Genomic DNA, 19,498 nt, shown 5'->3' with positions numbered 1-19,498 from the left:
GCCCACAGTACTGCCACTGACTGGATGTTTTTTGTTTGTCACACCATTATTGGTAAACCCTAGACACTGTTGTGCGTGACAAGCCCGGATGGGCGTCCGTTTCTTAGGTACTGGATCTGGCACGACGATCATGCCACACTCAAAGTGGCATAGGTCACTTGTTTTTCCAATTGTAACATTCGATCGAGCAGTAACTGAATGCCTGTCTGCCTGCTTTATATAGCAAGCCACGGCCACGTGACGCACTGTCTGTAGAAGCGATCCATTTCCGTGAACAAGGTGTACTTAATAGACTGGGCAGTGAGTGTATCTGGCCAATAATAAGTGTGCCTTCTTTTACCTGTCCATTAACCTTGCATTGCATCAGCCTGCATTAGCCTTGATCTTTGTTTCTAGAGAGGATGATGAGTGCTGTGTCAAGAGGGAGCCATTCCTGTCCTGACACTTCTGTTTCAGTCCTCCAACTATGAGGTCCAGGTTTAAAAACAAATCAGCTGTCACGGTCTCCTGTACATTAATCAAATGTCGCTGCATAAAATAAAACACATTAAGTATCAGTGTGCTGCAGGTAGTTTTGTATTTATGAAACAGTTGTAACAAAATGTTGTAACACAATGGTCAATGTTTGTGCTTCCTTTGTCACATGGTGAGCTTGTTAATAAATGATCAAGCTGACACACATTCTTCCTGAATGTCAGTTCTGCCGCTGCTCTGCCCTCAGCAACATAGCCACTGTCCCTGAGCATCATCCCAAAATGTTGGGCATTGGAGACCGCTTTCTGTTGAAGTCTCTCCTGACGCTCATGTCCTCATCAGTGCAAAAGGTTGGTCTTAACTGAGCTTATGTCAAACAAATGTCACACTCTGAACCCAGGTCTGCATGACAGAATAGCTTTCAGTGTGAAGTACTATTTCTGGTATTTCAATTAATTTTCAATACATTTCAAAACAAGTATTTTTAGATCATCTTTATTTGAAAAAACAAGTAGTTGAATAATGGAATGTTTTTGGAAATACATTTGTAAGCTATTTGAAAGTACTCCAATACACTCTCATGCAGTTAACCCAGGCATTTGAAAATAGCATTTCAAATAAGTATTTGAAAATACTTTCAAATACTATTTGGTTTTTACAAATAACCACTCAAATACTCAAATAATTTCATTTTATTTTATTCAAGTCAGTTAAGAACAAATTCTTATTTACAATGACATCCTACACCGGCCCAACCCAGACAACTGGGAGTCCCAATCATGGCCGGTTGTGATACAGCCTGGAATCAAACCAGTGTGTCTGTAGTGACGCCTCTAGCACTGAGATGCAGTGCCTTAGACCACTGCGCCACACGGGAACCCAGTTAATTCTGCAATAAACAGAAATTCCAAATGCTATTTTTGTCAATTCTTTTCACTCACTTCAATCACATTTGGCCAAAAAAAAGGACCCCTGAAGATGTTTCAAATTTGAAAATGCAGCACTGTCCTATAGGTCTGCTTCCATTATCAGCAAACTAGTGATGAACGGTAATATGCATGTATTTTGTTTGTTTTCTAGTTCCTTGATTTGATCTGTGATTGGTACAATGATAAGTGTATTTCTAGCATATATATACACATTCATTTTCAAATGCTATACTGTGTCTGTAAGCCAGGTTGTTCCATTTGTGCTCTTACATGTATTTTTCTTGTCGCTCATATATCATACAGGCCATGTCATCCAATTACTGACACCACGCTACGCTGCCATCTCAGAATATATATTGATGTACCTCAAGATGTACCTGCTGGGGACTAGTAACCGAAAGGTTGCAAGTTCAAATCCCCGAGCTGACAAGGTACAAATCTGTCGTTCTGCCCCTGAACATGCAGTTAACCCACTGTTCCTAGGCCGTCATTGAAAATAAGAATTTGTTATTAACTGACTTGCCTAGTTAAAAAAAAATATGTATGTATTTTTTTAAGAATCAGGAAGTGAGATTCCAGCAGCTGGGCATTATGCAATCTCAAAAGTTTGTCATGGTTTTGTAACAAGTTTGCCAATCACGCTGTCTATGCCTCAAAATAGCACATTTCTGTAGTTAATATCTCAGTCAATAACATTACATTCTAGTAACTTCTCCTGAGCAAGTTAGTACTATTGGATTAACATAAGGGGAGGTACATGAAGTTATAGTCAAAAGGTGCGTTATGTCATGTTATTCTTCAGACTGAGAGGTGTCTGTGGTGATGAGTGGTAGTGTGCTGGACGAGCAGCTGAAGAGGGTGCATGCACAGACAAGAGTTAGATCATTCAGAAGCCTCCGTCCTCCTGACCTGTCCACTGGACCCCTCTCTGCCTCAGGAGACAGACTGAGATGTGGGACATGCGTATCACTGTTTGTCCTGACTTGCTATTACCTTTGAACATGACAATGATTGCTGCGGCAAGTCATGATTATGATGGGGTGTGTTATTTTTGAGTGTTTACACTGGTGTGTTCTGAGGGTTTACATCCATATTGCACTGGTGAATATATATATATATATATATATATAATATACAGAATTAAAAGCTTTGTATCAGCGAATTTCTTTATTTGTTTTTACACTTTTGTACATTTTAATAAACAGGCTTACATTTTGCACTTCAGACTCTTTTTATAATTTGTTTTCTAAAATGATTGCACAATTTCCAAGAAGGGGACTGCCAAAACACTTTGCAAGTGGTCAACCACGAGTGAGTATAGTACTATAAACCACACATGTACTGTAACTATTCTGAAAATAAGTTCCATAGCAGATTTATATATTCCACAAAAATAGGGAAAGTCAGACAAAGTGATCTTTATTTGAACTCAAAACTAAAGCTTTTATTCTGAGACTAGTACACAAGTTCCCACACACAAACTATCCTACTATCTTGCAAGGCAAAGTGCTTTAGTCAACGCTTCGGGAATAAGCTAAAGCACATGACTAAAAACATCAGTCATGAATTGTGAAACAGAGAGAGAATACATCTTTTCACAATCGATTGCTGACTTCCCACCGAAGCGAATTCATTTTTTAATCACAGTTTAAATCTACAGCTATGCGGCCTGAGCCCTCATTTAGACTAGATAAGACAGTCATTGCAGAAACACTGAACAAACAAGCTCCCATGTCCAGTGTGGTAGAATGTAGATAGTGATACCACATGCAGCTCGTGTCACTTTGGATTAAAGAGAAACGTGACCAAATGGTGGTGATCGACTCCGAGATAGGAACGTCTTCCAGGGAAAAGGAGTGTGCGTTGGTTTCACATCACATGCGCTCTCTCAAAGTGCAGGCCAGGAAAAAGACTGCAGTTATTTTTTTCTTTGTTGATGAAAGGAAAAAAACACCACAGCTGTGGAAAGATTCTTGGATGGGTTGTCTCCCCTCTTTGATCTGTACGATACTCAGATAACTTCTGAGGAGTATGTAATAGAAAAGGGTTAATATGATCATATCAGTTGATTCACATCATACTTAGCTTAGACTCAGAAGCACATGCAACAAACATTATTGAAAGGCCTTAACTATGCAATCAGCTTCATGGGTCGAATCACACACAGTCTCTCAAGATTCAATCATCTATTGGAGTGTGGGGTGGTGATTTGCTATGGGGTTGCCCACTGCCCAGCCCACCCTTTCACTCCTGAAATTTGAACCATAAGCTCTTTCGTTCAGGACTCGAGTGTAATATCTACATAGCATAGAGCGTATAGATGAGCTGACGGAGGATCTGGTGATGAACTCTCACCTGCTCGCTGATGGGACTGGATCTCCTCCATGCCTGTCAGAGTTCTCAGGGACCTGAATGAATGAACCAAAACGTGCTTGTCAACAAGCTTCTGATGACAAGCATCACAAGACATGATCAGACAGACAAACATAAATATACTGTGGATATACCTGCGTTCTTTGAAGGCCACAACAGGAACCATGTCTTCTGTGTCACACAGACCTAGCTTGGACGGCTTGGTCCCTGTCCCGACCTCTTCTAAAGTGCCTTTGCTATTCTTAACAGGTTCAGTGTTCTCTTTTGGTTGGGCTTCCTCTGGAGAGGAGGAGTTACCGTTTGAGTTCCCATTCAGGATAGGCTTCTGCATGAAAACAAAATAATGTACATTTGGTCAAGGCAAAGGCAAGTTCTGTTTATTTTTAAAAAGTAAAGTATGGTTAATAACGTTGGTATTTGAGGCAGTGTTTTGCTAAAACCACTGTACCTTTGGGATGGAGTTCTGCATGAAAGTAATCACATCAGTGTGGTCAAGGGCAAGTTTGGTTTGTTTTTTAAATGGTTAACAACTATGATACTTGTAGCAGGAAAATACAAGTGTTTTTTTGTTTCATTGTAAGCCAAAGATGGGTAAACATTGGTAGGTGTGGCAGAACCCGAGTGCTTCAGGGCAATGTTCTTACTTCTTTCCTAGTTCTCCTCATGATCAACTCCAGTCGCTGAAAACAAAAAGAGGTCTGTTAAAAGTCTTGAATGCTTTTATGATAAACTATCACCCGCTAACCTCCCTCCACCCCTTGTATTGAAGTTCCCTATGAGCTCCACTGTACAGGGATCATGGTTGCTGCTTGTAGTCAATTGTACACAATATGGATCCACAGATTATCTTAGAAGCATTTCAGGATGATCAGAACATTTCTCTCTGTCTCTCACCTTTTTTCTCTCCTGTCGTTGTTCCTCCTCCTCCTGGAAGTGTTTTTCTCTCTCCAGCCTCTGCTGCTCTGCCTTCTCCCTGGCCTGGGTCTCCTCCTCCTCTCTCTGGGACACAGAGAACGGAAAGGTCAGAACGGGACAATGTATTACTTAGTGTTTCAGTTATATATCCATCTATATCCTTTGAAGGTACATAAATATCTGATGGCAATCTGACCAAAGCACTTTCTAGCACTGTACAGTATTCATAGACCACATCCCTCACCTGTTTCTGGAGGAGAGCAGCTTCCTGCATGGCTCTGAGGGCTTTCTCTTCTTCTGCACTGGCTCTCTCCTCCTCTGCATGTTTCTGCTCCTCTTCCTCCCTCCTCTTCCTCTCCTCTACCAGCCACTTGGCCTCAGCCTCTAGCCGTGCTCGCTGCTCTACCCTCCTGCGTTCCAGCTCCTCTCTGCCTCGCCTGTGATCCCACATAACATAACATTTGCATAACACCACACCATACATCACATTACTATACAAATGAATCTGAACCTCTGAACACATGCTAAATGCCCTCTTGGACTCCCTAAGCTGACAAATAGGTCCACAAGACACAACTGCATACTTGTATTTTATACGAAAAGATTACTCAACAGATTGTGTTCATACTGGGAAGATTAATGTTGGGTCATTCGAAGGAGAGATGGGAAGATGTAAGGTGTCCCTCCCTCCGTACCTCTCAAACTCCTCCCTGCGCAGGCTTTCCTCCTCCTCTCTCTCTCTCTTCAGGCGGGCCTCTCTCCTCTTCTCGGCCAGGAGACGTGAGGCCTCCTCTGGGTCCATGGTGCCAGCAGAGGGCCTTGGGCTGGGAGTGGCTCCAGGAGGGAGGGCTGAGGAGGTGGACATGTCATAGGAGTCACTCTGAACCAAAACACACTGATCCAAATTTCCTGATTGTTTTTCAAAGAGTAGAACTGGATATTCTTCATTGGAATTGACCCCAATCCCACACTCAAGAATACAATATCTGAAATGTACCTAGAAAATACATAGTAGTTGATGGTGCTGTACCTTTCACTTTCAGATCCAAACCCTCCTCTGCACTGCCTTCAGTACTAAGTGTGGTTTCTCTCTGAGTCTGAGGTTCTGGGGAGTGTAGGAATGGTTGGACCTGGTCCCACACTGCAGCTGGGGTCCTGATGGGCCGTGAGTTCCCAGGGGACAGGGTAGGGTCGGGGACTGGAGCCCCAGGAGAGATGGTCTGGCTGGCCTGTGAGTTACCAGGGGAGAGGTTAGGGTCGGGGACTGGAACAGTGTCCTCCTCTGGTACAGGGTCCAGTTCCAACTGCTGTGATAGGGGCTGTCTGATCACAGATGTGTGTCTGATCACAGGTTTGCTGGGAAGAAAAAAGAAGCGGAGAAGACTTTTGTTTAGATAAATAAGTAAACAACATCAAAAGGTGGGGGTTGGTTGCACAATATGCACAATATACTCAACAGAGTGATATCATTGTATGAAAGAAAGATTCCGTACAGTAGTTTGTGTGAAAACAACATCCAGACACAATAACAGATGGACGGACAGTCATACCGTTCTGGGGAGGGCACTGCTGCGCTGCACTGTGGGTTTGTGGGTAACACTTTCATGCCAGTGTTGGGTAGTGGGTTTGTGGGTAATGCTTTCAAGGGAGCATTGGGTATATGAGGCTGCTGAGTATTCCTCCTGGCCGTCCTCTCATTTTCCTCCTGCTGTGCTGCTTTTAACTTCGTAATAAATCAACAGGCATGTTACAAGATTATCTTTCTGCAGAAAGACATGAAAGTGATTGAGGCTTATTGCCAATAAAGGGTGTGACAATTAATATAATTTACCCAACAATATGGCATAAATATGATAGTAAAATGAGTCAGAAGATATAGAATGGAATAGAGTCCGTTTATTGTCTTCCTCCAAGGACATTATTTCCCACAAGTTCGTACATTACAAGGAGACAAACCAACAACACCATCCCACCAACCCAGTCGACCCAGACATTTACAATCATCTCTATGTTTACAATGACATTTCCAGCGGGTATTACCTGTGCCGCATTGATGGATCTACGGCTTGTACGGCTGGGACTGGGGGAGGTGGCTACCTGGTAGTTTGCCTGGATGATAGACCGGTAGTCAGCCCGGTAGTCTGTCCGGAGGTCTGCCTGCACCAGGTGGTGGTCAGTTGTGCCAGAGCGGCGTGGTGATTTGTGAGAGTTGGTGGCAGTGGCAGGTATGGAGTGGCATGAAACTGAACGGGGACAAATATGGACAACTGAACCAGTGTGTTCGTTTGTTTCATTGTTGTGGAGCAATGGAGTGAGGGTTAGCAAGTGATACAGTGAAAGAATGTAAGTGAGTCCAAAAATGGTTGAAAAAAAGAAAAATAAGTAGAGTTAGTCAATTATTTACTTGAGAAGCCAAAAAAATACACTATTCACATGTTCTTTTTTTCTTAGATTGAGATCTGGTCTACATAATTTTCTATAAATAACTGCTATTCTACATTCTGTAAAGTACCTTCTTCTCTTGACTGACAATTATGACTCCTGCTCCTGGCTAGGTAGGAGCAGGTCGGGGTGAGGAGGCGACTGACCAGAGCCCTCTCCCAGGCAGTCAGGGGGGAGCGGCGAGGAGCTACAGCAGCAAAGCCAAGCATGGTGGGGGAAAGCCAACACACAGGGACAGAGATAATGGTAGGAAATACAGGACAGAGATAGAAAATACAAGAAAGAAAGGGTAGGAAATAGGAGGAAAGTGAAGAGAAATGAGGGTTAAAAGATGTTACAAGGGTGAAAAAAAAGTTTGGGAGCATAAGGGTTAAGAGGATGAAAGTCAAAGAGACACTAAAAAGTAGTACACTAAATAGGAGTAGTACACTATATAGGAGTAGTACATTATATACAGTTGAAGTTTAAGTTGGAGTCATTAAAACTCGTTTTTCAACCACCACAAATTTCTTGTTAACAAACTATGGTTTTGGCAAGTTGGTTAGGACATCTACATTGTGCATGACCCAAATAACTTTTCCAACAATTGTTTACAGGCAGATTATTTCACTTATAATTCACTGTATCACAATTCCAGTGGGTCAGATGTTTACATACACTAAGTTGACTGTGCCTTTAAACAACTTGGAAAATTCCAGAAAATGATGCCATGGCTTTAGAAGCTTCTGATACGCTAATTGACATCATTTGAGTCAATTGGAGGTGTACCTGTGGATGTATTTCAAGGCCTACCTTCAAAATCAGTGCCTCTTTGCTTGACATCATGGGAAAATCAAAATAAATAATTATAGATCTCCATAAGTCTGGTTCATCCTGGGAGCAATTTCCAAACGTCTGAAGATTGTAATTTTTGGAGAAATGTCCTCTGGTCTGATGAAACAAAAATAGAACTGTTTATGTCGAGTATCTCCCCAGATTGCTTAGTGACCATTCTCCTCTGGTATTATCACTCTCCATTCCTACCAAGGTAAATGGAGCATATAGATAGAGACTAAATTCTACACTCCTAAAGCAACCTGAATTTTGTGCATTCATCAAAGAGCAGATCAATATTTTTACTTTGACAAACAAACCCTCTGCTCCTGACAGCTTCATTCTTTGGGACACATTGAAGGCCTATCTGAGGGGACTGATCATTTCCTATACTAAAGGGCTGAAGAAAAAACACGGTGCGGAACTGAATGCCCTTGAATCTGAAATCTCCAAGCTAGAGAACCTACCAAAGAGGCCCGATTAAAGATCTATACAGGCTTTTGGTAAATAAAAAACTTAAATATAATATTCTGAACACATATCAAGCTGAGAGGGCCATCACTAAATCAAAACAGCGTTATTATGAGCTTGGAGAGAAAGCTCACAAAGTATTGGCATGGCAACTGAAAGCAGAGGAAAGTAGGAGGACAATTAATGCCATAGAAACTCTTACTAATGAGATATCTTTCGACCCTACTGAAATTAATAATACTTTTAAGAAATACTATGAAGACCTCTACACTTCCCAATCAAGCGATGATCTATCAGAGATTGACTCCTTTCTCTCCTCTCTCAACCTCCCATGCTTGTCAGGGGAAGACAGCGAGCGCCTGAGTGAACACTTCTCAATTCCTGAATTGTTGGAGGCCATTAAATCCTTACCTTCTAATAAATCTCCTGGTGAGGATGGCTTCCCTCCAGAGTTCTATAAAGAATTTAGGGAGCTGTTGGTCCCCTACCTTATGGAGGTACTTAAAAAAGCCAGAGAAGACAACTGCTTTCCAGAGTCCTTCTCTCACGCAGTGATTACTGTAATCCACAAGAAAGGGAAAAACCCGCTAAAGTGCGCCTGCTATAGACCAATCTCTCTCCTTAACACAGATTGTAAACTGGTCACCAAGATGCTATCTAAGAGACTGGAGTCATGTCTTCCCCACATGTACCGTGTTTGTAAATTTGATAAAATCACTCTACAAATCTCCTAAAGCTAGGATTGCTACCAATGGGATTACTTCCTCCTCTTTCCCTCTTTATAGGGGGAACAGACAAGGTTGCCCAATTAGCCCCCACCTCTTTGCCCTTGGCTGAGGCTATTAGAACGTGCCCTGACATACATGGCTTTGGGATGGGCCCCCATACCCATAAATTATCACTCTTTGCGGACGACCTTATCTTATTTCTAACAAACCCAGAACACTCCCTCTCTCACTTGCAGATCCTACTACAGTGTTATAGTTCTTTCTCTGGATATAAGGTCAATTTTGATAAAAGCAAAATCTTACCGTTGTCTGTATTTAACCATCATACCATCAAGCACACGTTTCCTTTTAGATGGTCACCTATGGGCTTCACATATTTGGGCATAATGGTGGATGGTAATCTGAACAACCTCTATAAACTCAATCTGGCCAGTTTGTTGCAAAAGGTGGAGGTTGACCTTTGTAAATGGATGGAGTTACCTCTCACTCTACTGGGTAGAATCAATGTCATTCAAATGAATGTCCTGCCCAGGTTTCTATATCTGTTTCAATCTCTCCCTATCCCTGTTCCCGCAGCATTTTTTCCTCTCTCGACAAGCTGACCCAAGGTTTATCTGGCACGGCAAAACCCCTAGGGTTGGCCTGGATAAACTGACCCTTGATTACAGTCAAGGGGGCTTAAACCTCCCCAATTTTAGAATGTACTACTGGGCTGCACAGTCTAGGTTTCTGGCTCAGAGGTTTGACAATGGTCCCTCTCCCTCATGGTTGAACATTGAAAAGCTTGAGGTAAATGATGACACTGGGGCAGATTTGTTTTACAAGTGGGACAGAAAATCTATAAAAACCATCACAGACAACCCTTTAATCATACATTCTGTCCTGGCATGGTGCAAACTGCATGAGCTGTTCGGACGAGGGGGATTCCTTTCCCCTAAAACCCCTTTATGGAACAATAGATTGATCCCTATGTTTTTCCAGAATAGTGACTTTAGACCATGGTCTGATAAGGGGATCACTCTTCTGGAACATTGTTACAGGGAGGGAGTTCTTATGTCTTTTGATCAGCTGAAACAGAAATACCACTTGCCTAACAGGGACTTCTTTAGCTACCTACAACTACGAAACTTTATTAGGGTGACTCTCAAGGGACAATGGAACCTACCTAAGATGTCACCTATTGAACAACTCTGCCACGCAGACCAACCACTGTTCAAGACCATTTCCTGTGTTTACAATGCTCTTATGTCAGGACTAACACTGCCTGGGCTAGATAAACCCCGACTTAGATGGGAGAAAGATCTGGGTATTAATCTTGATGAGGGACTATGGAGTGACCTATGCAGGGATGGGGTTACATCCACATTGAACTCCAGATACAGACTGATCCAGTTTAATTTCCTCCATCAGCTCTATATCACCCCATCTAGACTGCACAAGTTCAACCCAGATATCTCCTCCCTATGTTTTAGATGTGGCTCAGATGAAGGAACATTCCTCCATTCCACTTAAAATATAAAATAAATAAATAAATATATGCCATTTAGCAGACGCTTTTATCCAAAGCGACTTACAGTCATGTGTGCATACATTCTACGTATGGGTGGTCCCGGGAATCGAACCCACTACCCTGGCATTACAAGCGCCATGCTCTACCAACTGTGCTACAGAAGGACCACTTGGCAGTGTTCAAAACTACACGGTTTCTGGCAGGGGGTATGCGATACCATATCCTCAATTCACAGGGTTGCATTCCCTTTAGACCCGGAGGTCTGTCTACTGGGTAACTTTACTAACACCAATCTTAGGCAAAGCCATACTATAAAGCTAACAGAAATATTGCTAGCGATTGCCAAGAAATGTATTGTCTTGAAATGGAAATTGGATTCCTCCCTGCCAGTTGCAATGTGGCTATCGGGAAGTTAATAGTTGTATCCCTTTGGAGAAAATCACTTACTGCTTGAGGAATAAGTTAAAGACATTTTACAGAATTTGGCAACCTTTTATTGACTATATGGAGAATCTCCCCCCACATCTCATTGATTGAATCTATATATAATCCTCACATAATGTTCCACACGTAACGTATAATATGTAGCCTACGGCAGGTGATCCAATGTCTCGTTATTTTTTTATTTTTTTTATTTTTCTTATTGTATGTTTGTTTATATAATTATAATTATTTTTTATTTTTGTTACGCTCGTCTGTTACTGTCACTTTGTCCTATCGTTGTCTAATATCGTTTCACTTTTGTTTTGAATGTTCTTAATTGGAAAATGCAAAAAATAAAAAATAAAATAGAACTGTTTGGCCATAATGACCATTGTTATGTTTGGAGGAAAAAGGGGGAGTCTTGCAAGCCGAAGAACACCATCCCAACCGTGAAGCAAGGGGGTGGAAGCATCATGTTGTGGGGGTGCTTTGCTGCAGGAGGGACTGGTGCACTTCACAAAATAGATGGCATCACGAGGATGGAAAATTATGTGGATAAATTGAAGCACCATCTCAAGACATCAGTCAGGGAGTTAAAGCTTGGGCGCAAATGGGTCTTCCAAATGGACAATGACCCCAAGCATACTTCCAAAGTTGTGGCAAAATGGCTTAAGGACAACAAAGTCAAGGTATTGGAGTGGCCATCACAAAGTCCTGACCTCAATCCTATAGAAAATGTGTGGGCAGAACTGAAACAGCGTGTGCGAGCAAGGATGCCTACAAACAAACCTGACTCAGTTACACCAGCTCTGTCAGGAGGAATGGGCCAAAATTCACCCAACTTATTGTGGGAAGCTTGTGGAAGGGTACCCAATACATTTGACCCAAGTTAAACAATTGAAAGGCAATGCTACCAAATACTAATTGAGAGTATGTAAACTTCTGACCCACTGGGAATATGATGAAAGAAATAAAAGCTGAAATAAATCATTCTCTCCACTATTATTCTGAGATTTCACATTCTTAAAATAAAGTGGTGATCCTAACTGACCTAAGAGGGAATTTTTACTAGGATTAAATGTCAGGAATTGTGAAAAACTGAGTTTAAATGTATTTGGCTAAGGTGTATGTAAACTTCCAACTTCAACTGTAGGAGTAGTACACTATATAGGAGTAGTACACTATATAGGAATAGTACACTATTTAGGAGTAGTACACTATATAGGAGTAGTACACTATATAGGAGTAGTACACTATATATGAGTAGTACACTATATAGGAGTAGTACACTATATAAGAGTAGTACACTATATAGGAGCAGTACACTATATAGGAGTAGCACACTATATAGGAGCAGTACACTATATAGAAGCAGTACACTATATAGGAGTAGTACACTATATAGGAGTAGTGTGACATTTGAGATGCAGCCTTTATTGATTTACCGCTCTTGTTGTCGGTCTTCCTTCCTCGAGAGCCCTGGCTGAGTCTCTGCTTAATCCTCTGGCTCTTCTCCAAGGTCTTCTTCACCACAGACTCATAGCGCTCCTTCAGACCACAACACAAAACTCAGTGATATAGGAGTCTCTTCCCACATCCACTGTAGGTACTGAGTTTGACTAGTGATACAGTAACTTGGTCCCAAAATCCATAACATCACATTGAGCCTTAAAATCGTTTAGCTTCAGATATGTACACAAAATGTGGAACACAGCATCTGTAGATTTTCTTCTCCGTGGAAAAACTGTTCTTATTTGAAAAAGCTGTAAAGAAACACTGATGCGCACAATAGACACCTAAACCGAAGTAACTGTTGATCCATGTTGACCCAGCATGCCGACCTGGAACCAACAGGACCCCGAACAACTAGGAATAAAGTGACAGATAATAAACAGTAGCAGCAGCGTATGTGTTGAGTCAAAAAAAGTTAGTGCTGAAAGGGTCAATGCAGATAGTCCAGATAGCTATTTGGTTAACTATTCAACTAAATATTTAGCAGACTAAGTCATAAATCTGCTAAATATTTAGTTGAATAGTTAACCAAATAGCTACCTGGACTATCTGCATGGACACTTTTTGCACTAACTTTTTTTGACTCGTCACATACGCTGCTACTACTGTTTACTATCTGTCACTTTATTCCTAGTTATATGTACAGTACCTGTCAAAAGTATGGACACACCTATTCAAGGGTTTTTCTGTATTTTTACTATTTTCAACATTTTAGAATAACAGTGAAGACATCAAAACATGAAATAACACATATGGAATTATGTAGTAACCAAAAAAGTGTTAAACAAATCAAAATATATTTTAGATTCTTCAAAGTAGCCACCCTTTGCCTTGATGACAGCTTCGCACACTCTTGGCATTCTCTCAAGCAGCTTCATGAGGAATGCTTTTCCAACAGTCTTGAAGGAGTTCCCACATATGCTGAGCACTTGATGGCTGCTTTTCCTTCACTCCGCGGTCCAACTCATCCCAAACCATCTCAATTGGGTTGAGGTCAGGTTGATTGCAGAGGCCAGGTCATCTGATGTTGCACTCCATCACTCTCCTTCTTGGTCAAATAGCCCTTACACAGCCTGGAGGTGTGTTTTGAGTCATTGTCCTGTGGAAAAACAAATGATAGTCCCACTATGCACAAACCAGATGGGATGGCGTATCACTGCAAAATGCTGCTGTAGCCATGCTGGTTAAGTGTGCCTTGAATTCTAAATAAATCACTGACAGTGTCACCAGCAAAGCACCCCCACACCATCACACCTCTTCCTCCATGCTTCACTGTGGGAACCACACATGAGATCATCCGTTCACCTACTCTGCGTCTCACAAAGACACAGCATTTTGGAAACTAAAATAAAAAATTTGGACTCATCAGACCAAAGGACAAATTTCCACCTGACTAATGTCCATTGCTCGTGTTTGTTGGCCCAAGCAAGTCTCTTCCTCTTATTGGTGTCCTTTAGTAGTGGTTTCTTTGCAGCAATTTGACCATGATGGCCTGATTCACACAGTCTCCTCTGAACAGTTGAAGTTGAGATATGTCTGTTACTTGAAATAAGTGAAGCATTTATTTGGGCTGCAATTTCTGTGATCTTGGGCTGCAACTTATGAACTTATCCTCTGCAGCAGAGGTAACTCTGGGTCTTCCTTTCCTGTGGCGGTTCTCAGGAGAGTCAGTTTAATCACAGCGCTTGATGGTTTTTGCGACTGCACTTCAAGAAACTTTAAAGGTTCTTGAAATGTTCCGTATTGACTGACCTTCATGTCTTAAAGTAATGACTGTTGTTTTTCTTTGCTTATTTGAGCTGTTCTTGCCATAATATGGACATGGTCTTTTACCAAATCCTCTGTATACTACCCCTACCTTGTCACAACACAAATGATTATCTCAAACGCATTAAGAAGGAAAGAAATTCCACAAATAATCTTTTAACAAGGCACACCTGTTAATTGAAATGTATTCCAGGTGAATACCTCATGAAGCTGGTTGAGAGAATGCCAAGAGCGTGCAAAGCTGTCATCAAGGCAAAGGGTGGCTACTTGGAAGAATCTCAAATATATAATATAATTTGATTTCTTTAACACTTTTGTGGTTACTACTATGTGTTATTTCATAGTTTTGATGTAATTCACTATTATTCTACAATTTAGAAAATAGTAAAAATAAAGAAAAACCCTGTAATGAGTAGGTGTGTCCAACCATTTGACTGGTACTGTATACTACATATCTACCTCAATTACCTCGTACCCCTGCACTTCGACTCAGTACTGGTACCCCGTGTATATAGCCAAGTTATCATTACTCATTTTGTATTTATTATTATTATTATTTTTTATTACTTTCTCTCTTCATTGTTGGGAAGGGCCCATAAGTAAGCAGTTCACTGTTATTCTACACCTGTTGTTAATGAAGCATGTGACAAATCAAATTTGATTTGACCCCCCCCCCGGGCACAAGAACTCACTGATTCCTCCTTCATTCTCTGCCTCCTCTTCTCCTCCACGGCGGTGCGCCTCCTCGCCTCCTTCTCTCTCTGCTCCTGAAGCCTTCTCTTCCTCTCCTCCATCTGCTGCTCATAGTGACGCATGGCCCGCTCCTCTCGAGCCAACCGGCCCAGCTCTCTGGAAACTACAAGCACATTTAGTTTCGTTTGGTTTATTCAGTGGTTCTCAACCTCCTTTGGTTATGGAGCCCTCAATCACATTTTGCTCTGCTCTGAAGTTCCCCTTCATGTAGGGTTGACCGGGGTCGGGTGTCACACTTTTTAGTCTTGTGTGTATTTCTCAGCACCAGTATATCTTACAAGACTCTTTTCCATATTATGCATTTTATGCCTTGAGAATAACATGACATTTTGAGTACATTTGTGTATCTGTATGTTTGCACATACATGTGTGCGTGAGTGTCTGGATGCGTGACAGAAAATATATGTGTGTGAGAGAGAGGCAACGAAGGGGGCTCTTTCTAGCAACAGCACAAAAGAGCTTGGGATTTATTGTATACTGGCAGGGACAATGTTGACAATGCAGGTCTAGTGGCTGGTGCAGCCTGGTGCAGGTCTACAATTTTGTTTCTGGTGTCCTTTGACAGCTCTTTGGTCTTGGCCATAGTGGAGTTTGGAGTGTGACTGTTTGAGGTTGTGGACAGGTGTCTTTTATACTGATAACAAGTTCAAACAGGTGCCATTAATACAGGTAACGAGTGGAGGACAGAGGAGCCTCTTAAAGAAGAAGTTACAGGTCTGTGAGAGCCAGAAATCTTGCTTGTTTGTAGGTGACCAAATACTTTTTTCCCACCATAATTTGCAAATAAATTCATAAAAAAATCCTACAATGTGATTTTCTGGATTTTTTTCTCATTTTGTCTGTCATAGTTAAAGTGTACCTATGATGAAAAGTACAGGCCTCTCTCATCTTTTTAAGTGGGAGAACGTGCACAATTGGTGGCACTCTAAATAGAAAATACCAAGAATTTATTTATTTAACCTCACCTATGAAAAACACAAAATACCCTCACTTTAATGTTTTGAAATGCTGACATGAATTGACCAGGAGGATGAATTCACACATTTGAACTTATATACACAATATTACACAGTGCCATTTAGATTGGGACTAATTAGCACCGTGACAACCAACCTGTGAGACAAACAACCCCGGTCTCCCCTACAACTAAGTACCCCCTGGGTATAAGGCAAGGTACTCCCAGTGGAACTAGTACATCATATTGAGAACCAGGTTGAGAACCCCATCATCATGGGTGTTGGCTACATACCAAGCTGTTTCTGATGCTCCTCCCTCCGTTCCAGAGCAGTCCTCCTCTTCTCCTCCTTCTCTCTCTGCTCCTGTAGCCTCCTCTTCCTCTCCTCCAGCTGTTGTTCATAGAGACGCCTAGCCCTCTCCTCTCGAGCCAACCAACCCAGCTCTCTGGACACTGCAAACACATTGTGGAATTTATTAGCCACAAAAATTACCAGTACCCTGGTCCCAGATCATTGTGTTGTATAGCTAACTAGCTAGCTAGTTCTAATGAACTCATTTGGCATGACAGTTTCCATGGGAGCTGGCAAAAAGACAGCACAAATAGACATGGACCAGGTTCCTAAAATACTTTCAAGAAATTACAAAAATAAGTGACAAACAATTGAGTGGTCTCATAGTGTAGTGTAGTGTATTAGCTGTACCGTCATCGTGTGTGGGTACACATACCAAGTTGTTTCTCATGCTCCTCCCTCCGCTCTTTCGCTAGTCTCAGTCTCTCATCAACCTTCAGTGCCTGGGGGCCTGGAATATTACAAAATATGTCCCATTCACTCTACATCAAGTACATACATTAAACAGTATGAGTTTGCTGACATTACTTATCATGACAGGGAGCTCAAGATGGTTCTACTGTAGCTGAAGCTTGGTTCAAATGAACTGTCCCTATTTCTTTCAGTCAGAAAATATGTTTACAGTTGGGGGACTTTTTTTTTAGACTTAAAGTTAAGACATTGGGGGGAAAAAAAGGACAATGTCAGGTTACACTCAAACTTTTGTAAGGACAAAGCATGAAATTGATAATGTCTTGATAACGGTGATGCACGTCAGAGGAAGACCACTCATGACGGATGACCCACAAAGAACAAGCAGTACCCCAGGCACTGTGAGAGAGAGAGAGAGAGAGAGAGAGAGAGAGAGAGAGAGAGAGAGAGAGAGAGAGAGAGAGAGAGAGAGAGAGAGAGAGAGAGAGAGAGAGAGAGAGAGAGAGAGAGAGAGAGAGAGAGAGAGAGAGAGAGAGAGAGAGAGAGAGAGAGAACTGGTGTATGACCTGCTGGGTTTCCATGGCTACTTGTGTTGTTACTGATCACAGCTGATTTGATGGAGGCAGGGACACATATGACTGCTCTCCTCTTCTCTGAATTACGGGGCTTCATGTCGTCATTGCCTTTTTCTAAAACGAAATAAAGAATAAAAGAGAACATGCTGTTCAGGTCCCTCTGACTTTTTCAGCTGACTCAAAAGGACTGTTATTTAGACAGGATCGTTAATGAGATGAGAATAAGAAATGATAAGTACATGTTTATGACAAGTATAACTGCATCATTATGGTTTATACCTGCTGGAAAAGTATGAGACATGACTACCTCAGAAAAAGAGAATCTTAGTGTAAATTGCTTAATTCTAGAGGTAGGTTATTTTTAAAACATTTTATTTCACCTTTATTTAACCAGGTAGGCTAGTTGAGAACAAGTTCTCAACTAGGTAGGTAAGTTCTCAGGTAGGTCATATCATTCCAGTTGTCAGAAAATCGACTGGTCGTACTTAATCCAGGCACTAAGCCTCTAGGCTGAATGCTAGCTGTTAATAAAATAGCTATTATAATGTGCCTGTTCCTGTTGTGCCTTGCAGGGGTAAACAAATGCCAGCACCTGACACAAGTCTTCATGGAGATGGCTCAAACAAACAAGCAAATAGAGACAGAAGAGGATAAGAACAAAGACATGCTTCAAAGGAGGTCGCTAAATAGTGATGTGAATTTTGGTGCAAGAGACGTACACCAGAAATGATCTTTGTCCTGCAAGAGATGGACACGCAAAAAGGATCTTCCTTGACACTCGACACTATAACAATGGGCATGAATGTATCTTACTGAATCGGGCCTATGATGAGTGTTGATGTTTACCACAGTAGAGATAGAGGGTGGATTCAATAAGCTACATCATTACCTCACTGTTTACAAAACAAAATGGCAGTAGAGAATAGGATGAACGTCTATGTAGAAGTACGAGGCGATATCAGATCATCTGATCCATGGACATTTCCAAATTCCCCTGCCTTACAAAATAAATCTAAGTTAAAAATAATGACTTCATTATCTGGCCTAGATACATGATGGATCATCTCCCCACTGAGCATGAACTAGAAGGGAGAGGTTGATTCTGGCTGGGATAGCCTGTCCTGTATACAAACACAGTGAACAGTAAAGCGACAATTACCGACCTCCATGTCATTCCATAAACAGAGTGAACACTCCACAGCAAATCTATCGTACTCACCATATCAAATAAACAGCTACCCACCACCCTGCATCCCTGCTTTTCTATAAACACAGTCAAAAATATATATAATATCAAAGCCACAGTACTCACCTCCCTGTCTCCCGGATCTGCTGTCCTTCTGGTTGTCTTGATTGTCTCTGGTAGAAAGCCTCTTTCTGTCTTCTTGGGATACTGGTTTCTTGCTGGGGGTCTCCCTCTGTTTCTCCTGTATCACGGCCATGCTACTGCTAGGCACAGAGCAGGGCATACCACAGCTCTGCAACACAACACTCTCCTCCTCCTCTCCTCCTTTTATATTTCTATTTTAAGATGCCTGTACTGTACCGGCGGTCCTCCTGGTCCCCTGTGCTCACTATGCAGCTGACCGACTGCCTCTTGCTTCAGCTGCTTGCTCATCTGGGCATTTCAAACAAATAGAAGAGAAAAAGGGAGGAAAAAAGCCCCTTTGGGGTAAACTGATAGGACCAGCTGACTTGCTGGATTCTGGCTGGCTAGATCCTGCATCCAGGTCCAGTGAAGTGGAATGCACAGATATGCATAATCCAAATAACACTGAGAAAAATCTGTGAGAATATAAAAGGTTTTTCTCTCTCCCAGTTTCTATGAGGGTCCTTCACAAGCTATATTAGAGACATGGATGCTATATAGCTTTAGTGAAAAGCTCTATCCTCCTTTCTCTGGGGCTGGCTGCTGCACGGTTACTTCCCTTTTGGATATCTCTCACAGCTCAGACTCTGGAGTGCTACTCTGATCTCTTTAGCTACTGTCATGTACTGCCGTCCTGTCACTTTAATTCAACCCATCCCACCACCCACTGCTGAATACAAGCAGCAATAGACCCGCATCCCAAATGGTACCCAATTCCCCATGTGC

At 41.8% G+C, this 19,498-nt stretch overlaps 1 protein-coding gene across 3 annotated transcripts; it reads right to left on the bottom strand.

The window, feature by feature from the left end:
• Nucleotides 1-2,553: 2,553 nt before the first annotated feature.
• map7a (microtubule-associated protein 7a) lies at nucleotides 2,554-19,394 on the bottom strand. Of its 3 annotated transcripts, XM_035743529.2 has the most exons (17): nucleotides 18,716-19,394; nucleotides 17,395-17,517; nucleotides 16,794-16,868; nucleotides 16,360-16,518; nucleotides 15,050-15,213; nucleotides 12,524-12,626; nucleotides 7,204-7,320; nucleotides 6,732-6,958; nucleotides 6,242-6,414; nucleotides 5,722-6,047; nucleotides 5,387-5,540; nucleotides 4,936-5,128; nucleotides 4,671-4,775; nucleotides 4,421-4,456; nucleotides 3,911-4,101; nucleotides 3,759-3,811; nucleotides 2,554-3,425 (listed from the first exon to the last, which is right to left on the bottom strand). In XM_035743529.2, the coding sequence occupies exons 1-17, from the start codon at nucleotides 18,870-18,872 to the stop codon at nucleotides 3,415-3,417; spliced, it is 2,367 nt and encodes a 788-aa protein (XP_035599422.1). In that variant the 5' UTR covers nucleotides 18,873-19,394; the 3' UTR covers nucleotides 2,554-3,414. The 3 variants fall into 3 exon arrangements, with proteins under 3 accessions (XP_035599422.1, XP_035599424.1, XP_035599425.1); XM_035743531.2 differs by lacking the exon at nucleotides 7,204-7,320; XM_035743532.2 differs by lacking the exon at nucleotides 7,204-7,320 and having other exon boundaries at nucleotides 2,556-3,425; nucleotides 6,732-6,934; nucleotides 18,716-19,391.
• Between the last annotated feature and the right edge of the window lie 104 nt (nucleotides 19,395-19,498).

Source organism: Oncorhynchus keta, chromosome 29 (genome assembly GCF_023373465.1).
Source record: "Oncorhynchus keta strain PuntledgeMale-10-30-2019 chromosome 29, Oket_V2, whole genome shotgun sequence".
NCBI lineage: Eukaryota > Metazoa > Chordata > Actinopteri > Salmoniformes > Salmonidae > Oncorhynchus > Oncorhynchus keta.
Note: the sequence above shows the minus strand (reverse complement) of the source record. Positions and strands in the feature narration are given on the sequence as shown.

What these genes read in the sequence shown, in the direction of transcription:
- map7a (XM_035743529.2), bottom strand. Translation starts at nt 18,872, where the DNA reads ATGCCCTGCTCTGTGCCTAGCAGTAGCATGGCCGTGATACAGGAGAAA. An exon ending in GCAGTGCCCTCCCCAGAACG is followed by an intron (nt 6,048 to 6,241) that starts GTATGACTGTCC and finishes TTTTCTTCCCAG; the next exon opens with CAAACCTGTGATCAGACACA. An exon ending in CTGCTCTCCTCCAGAAACAG is followed by an intron (nt 4,776 to 4,935) that starts GTGAGGGATGTG and finishes TCTGTGTCCCAG; the next exon opens with AGAGAGGAGGAGGAGACCCA.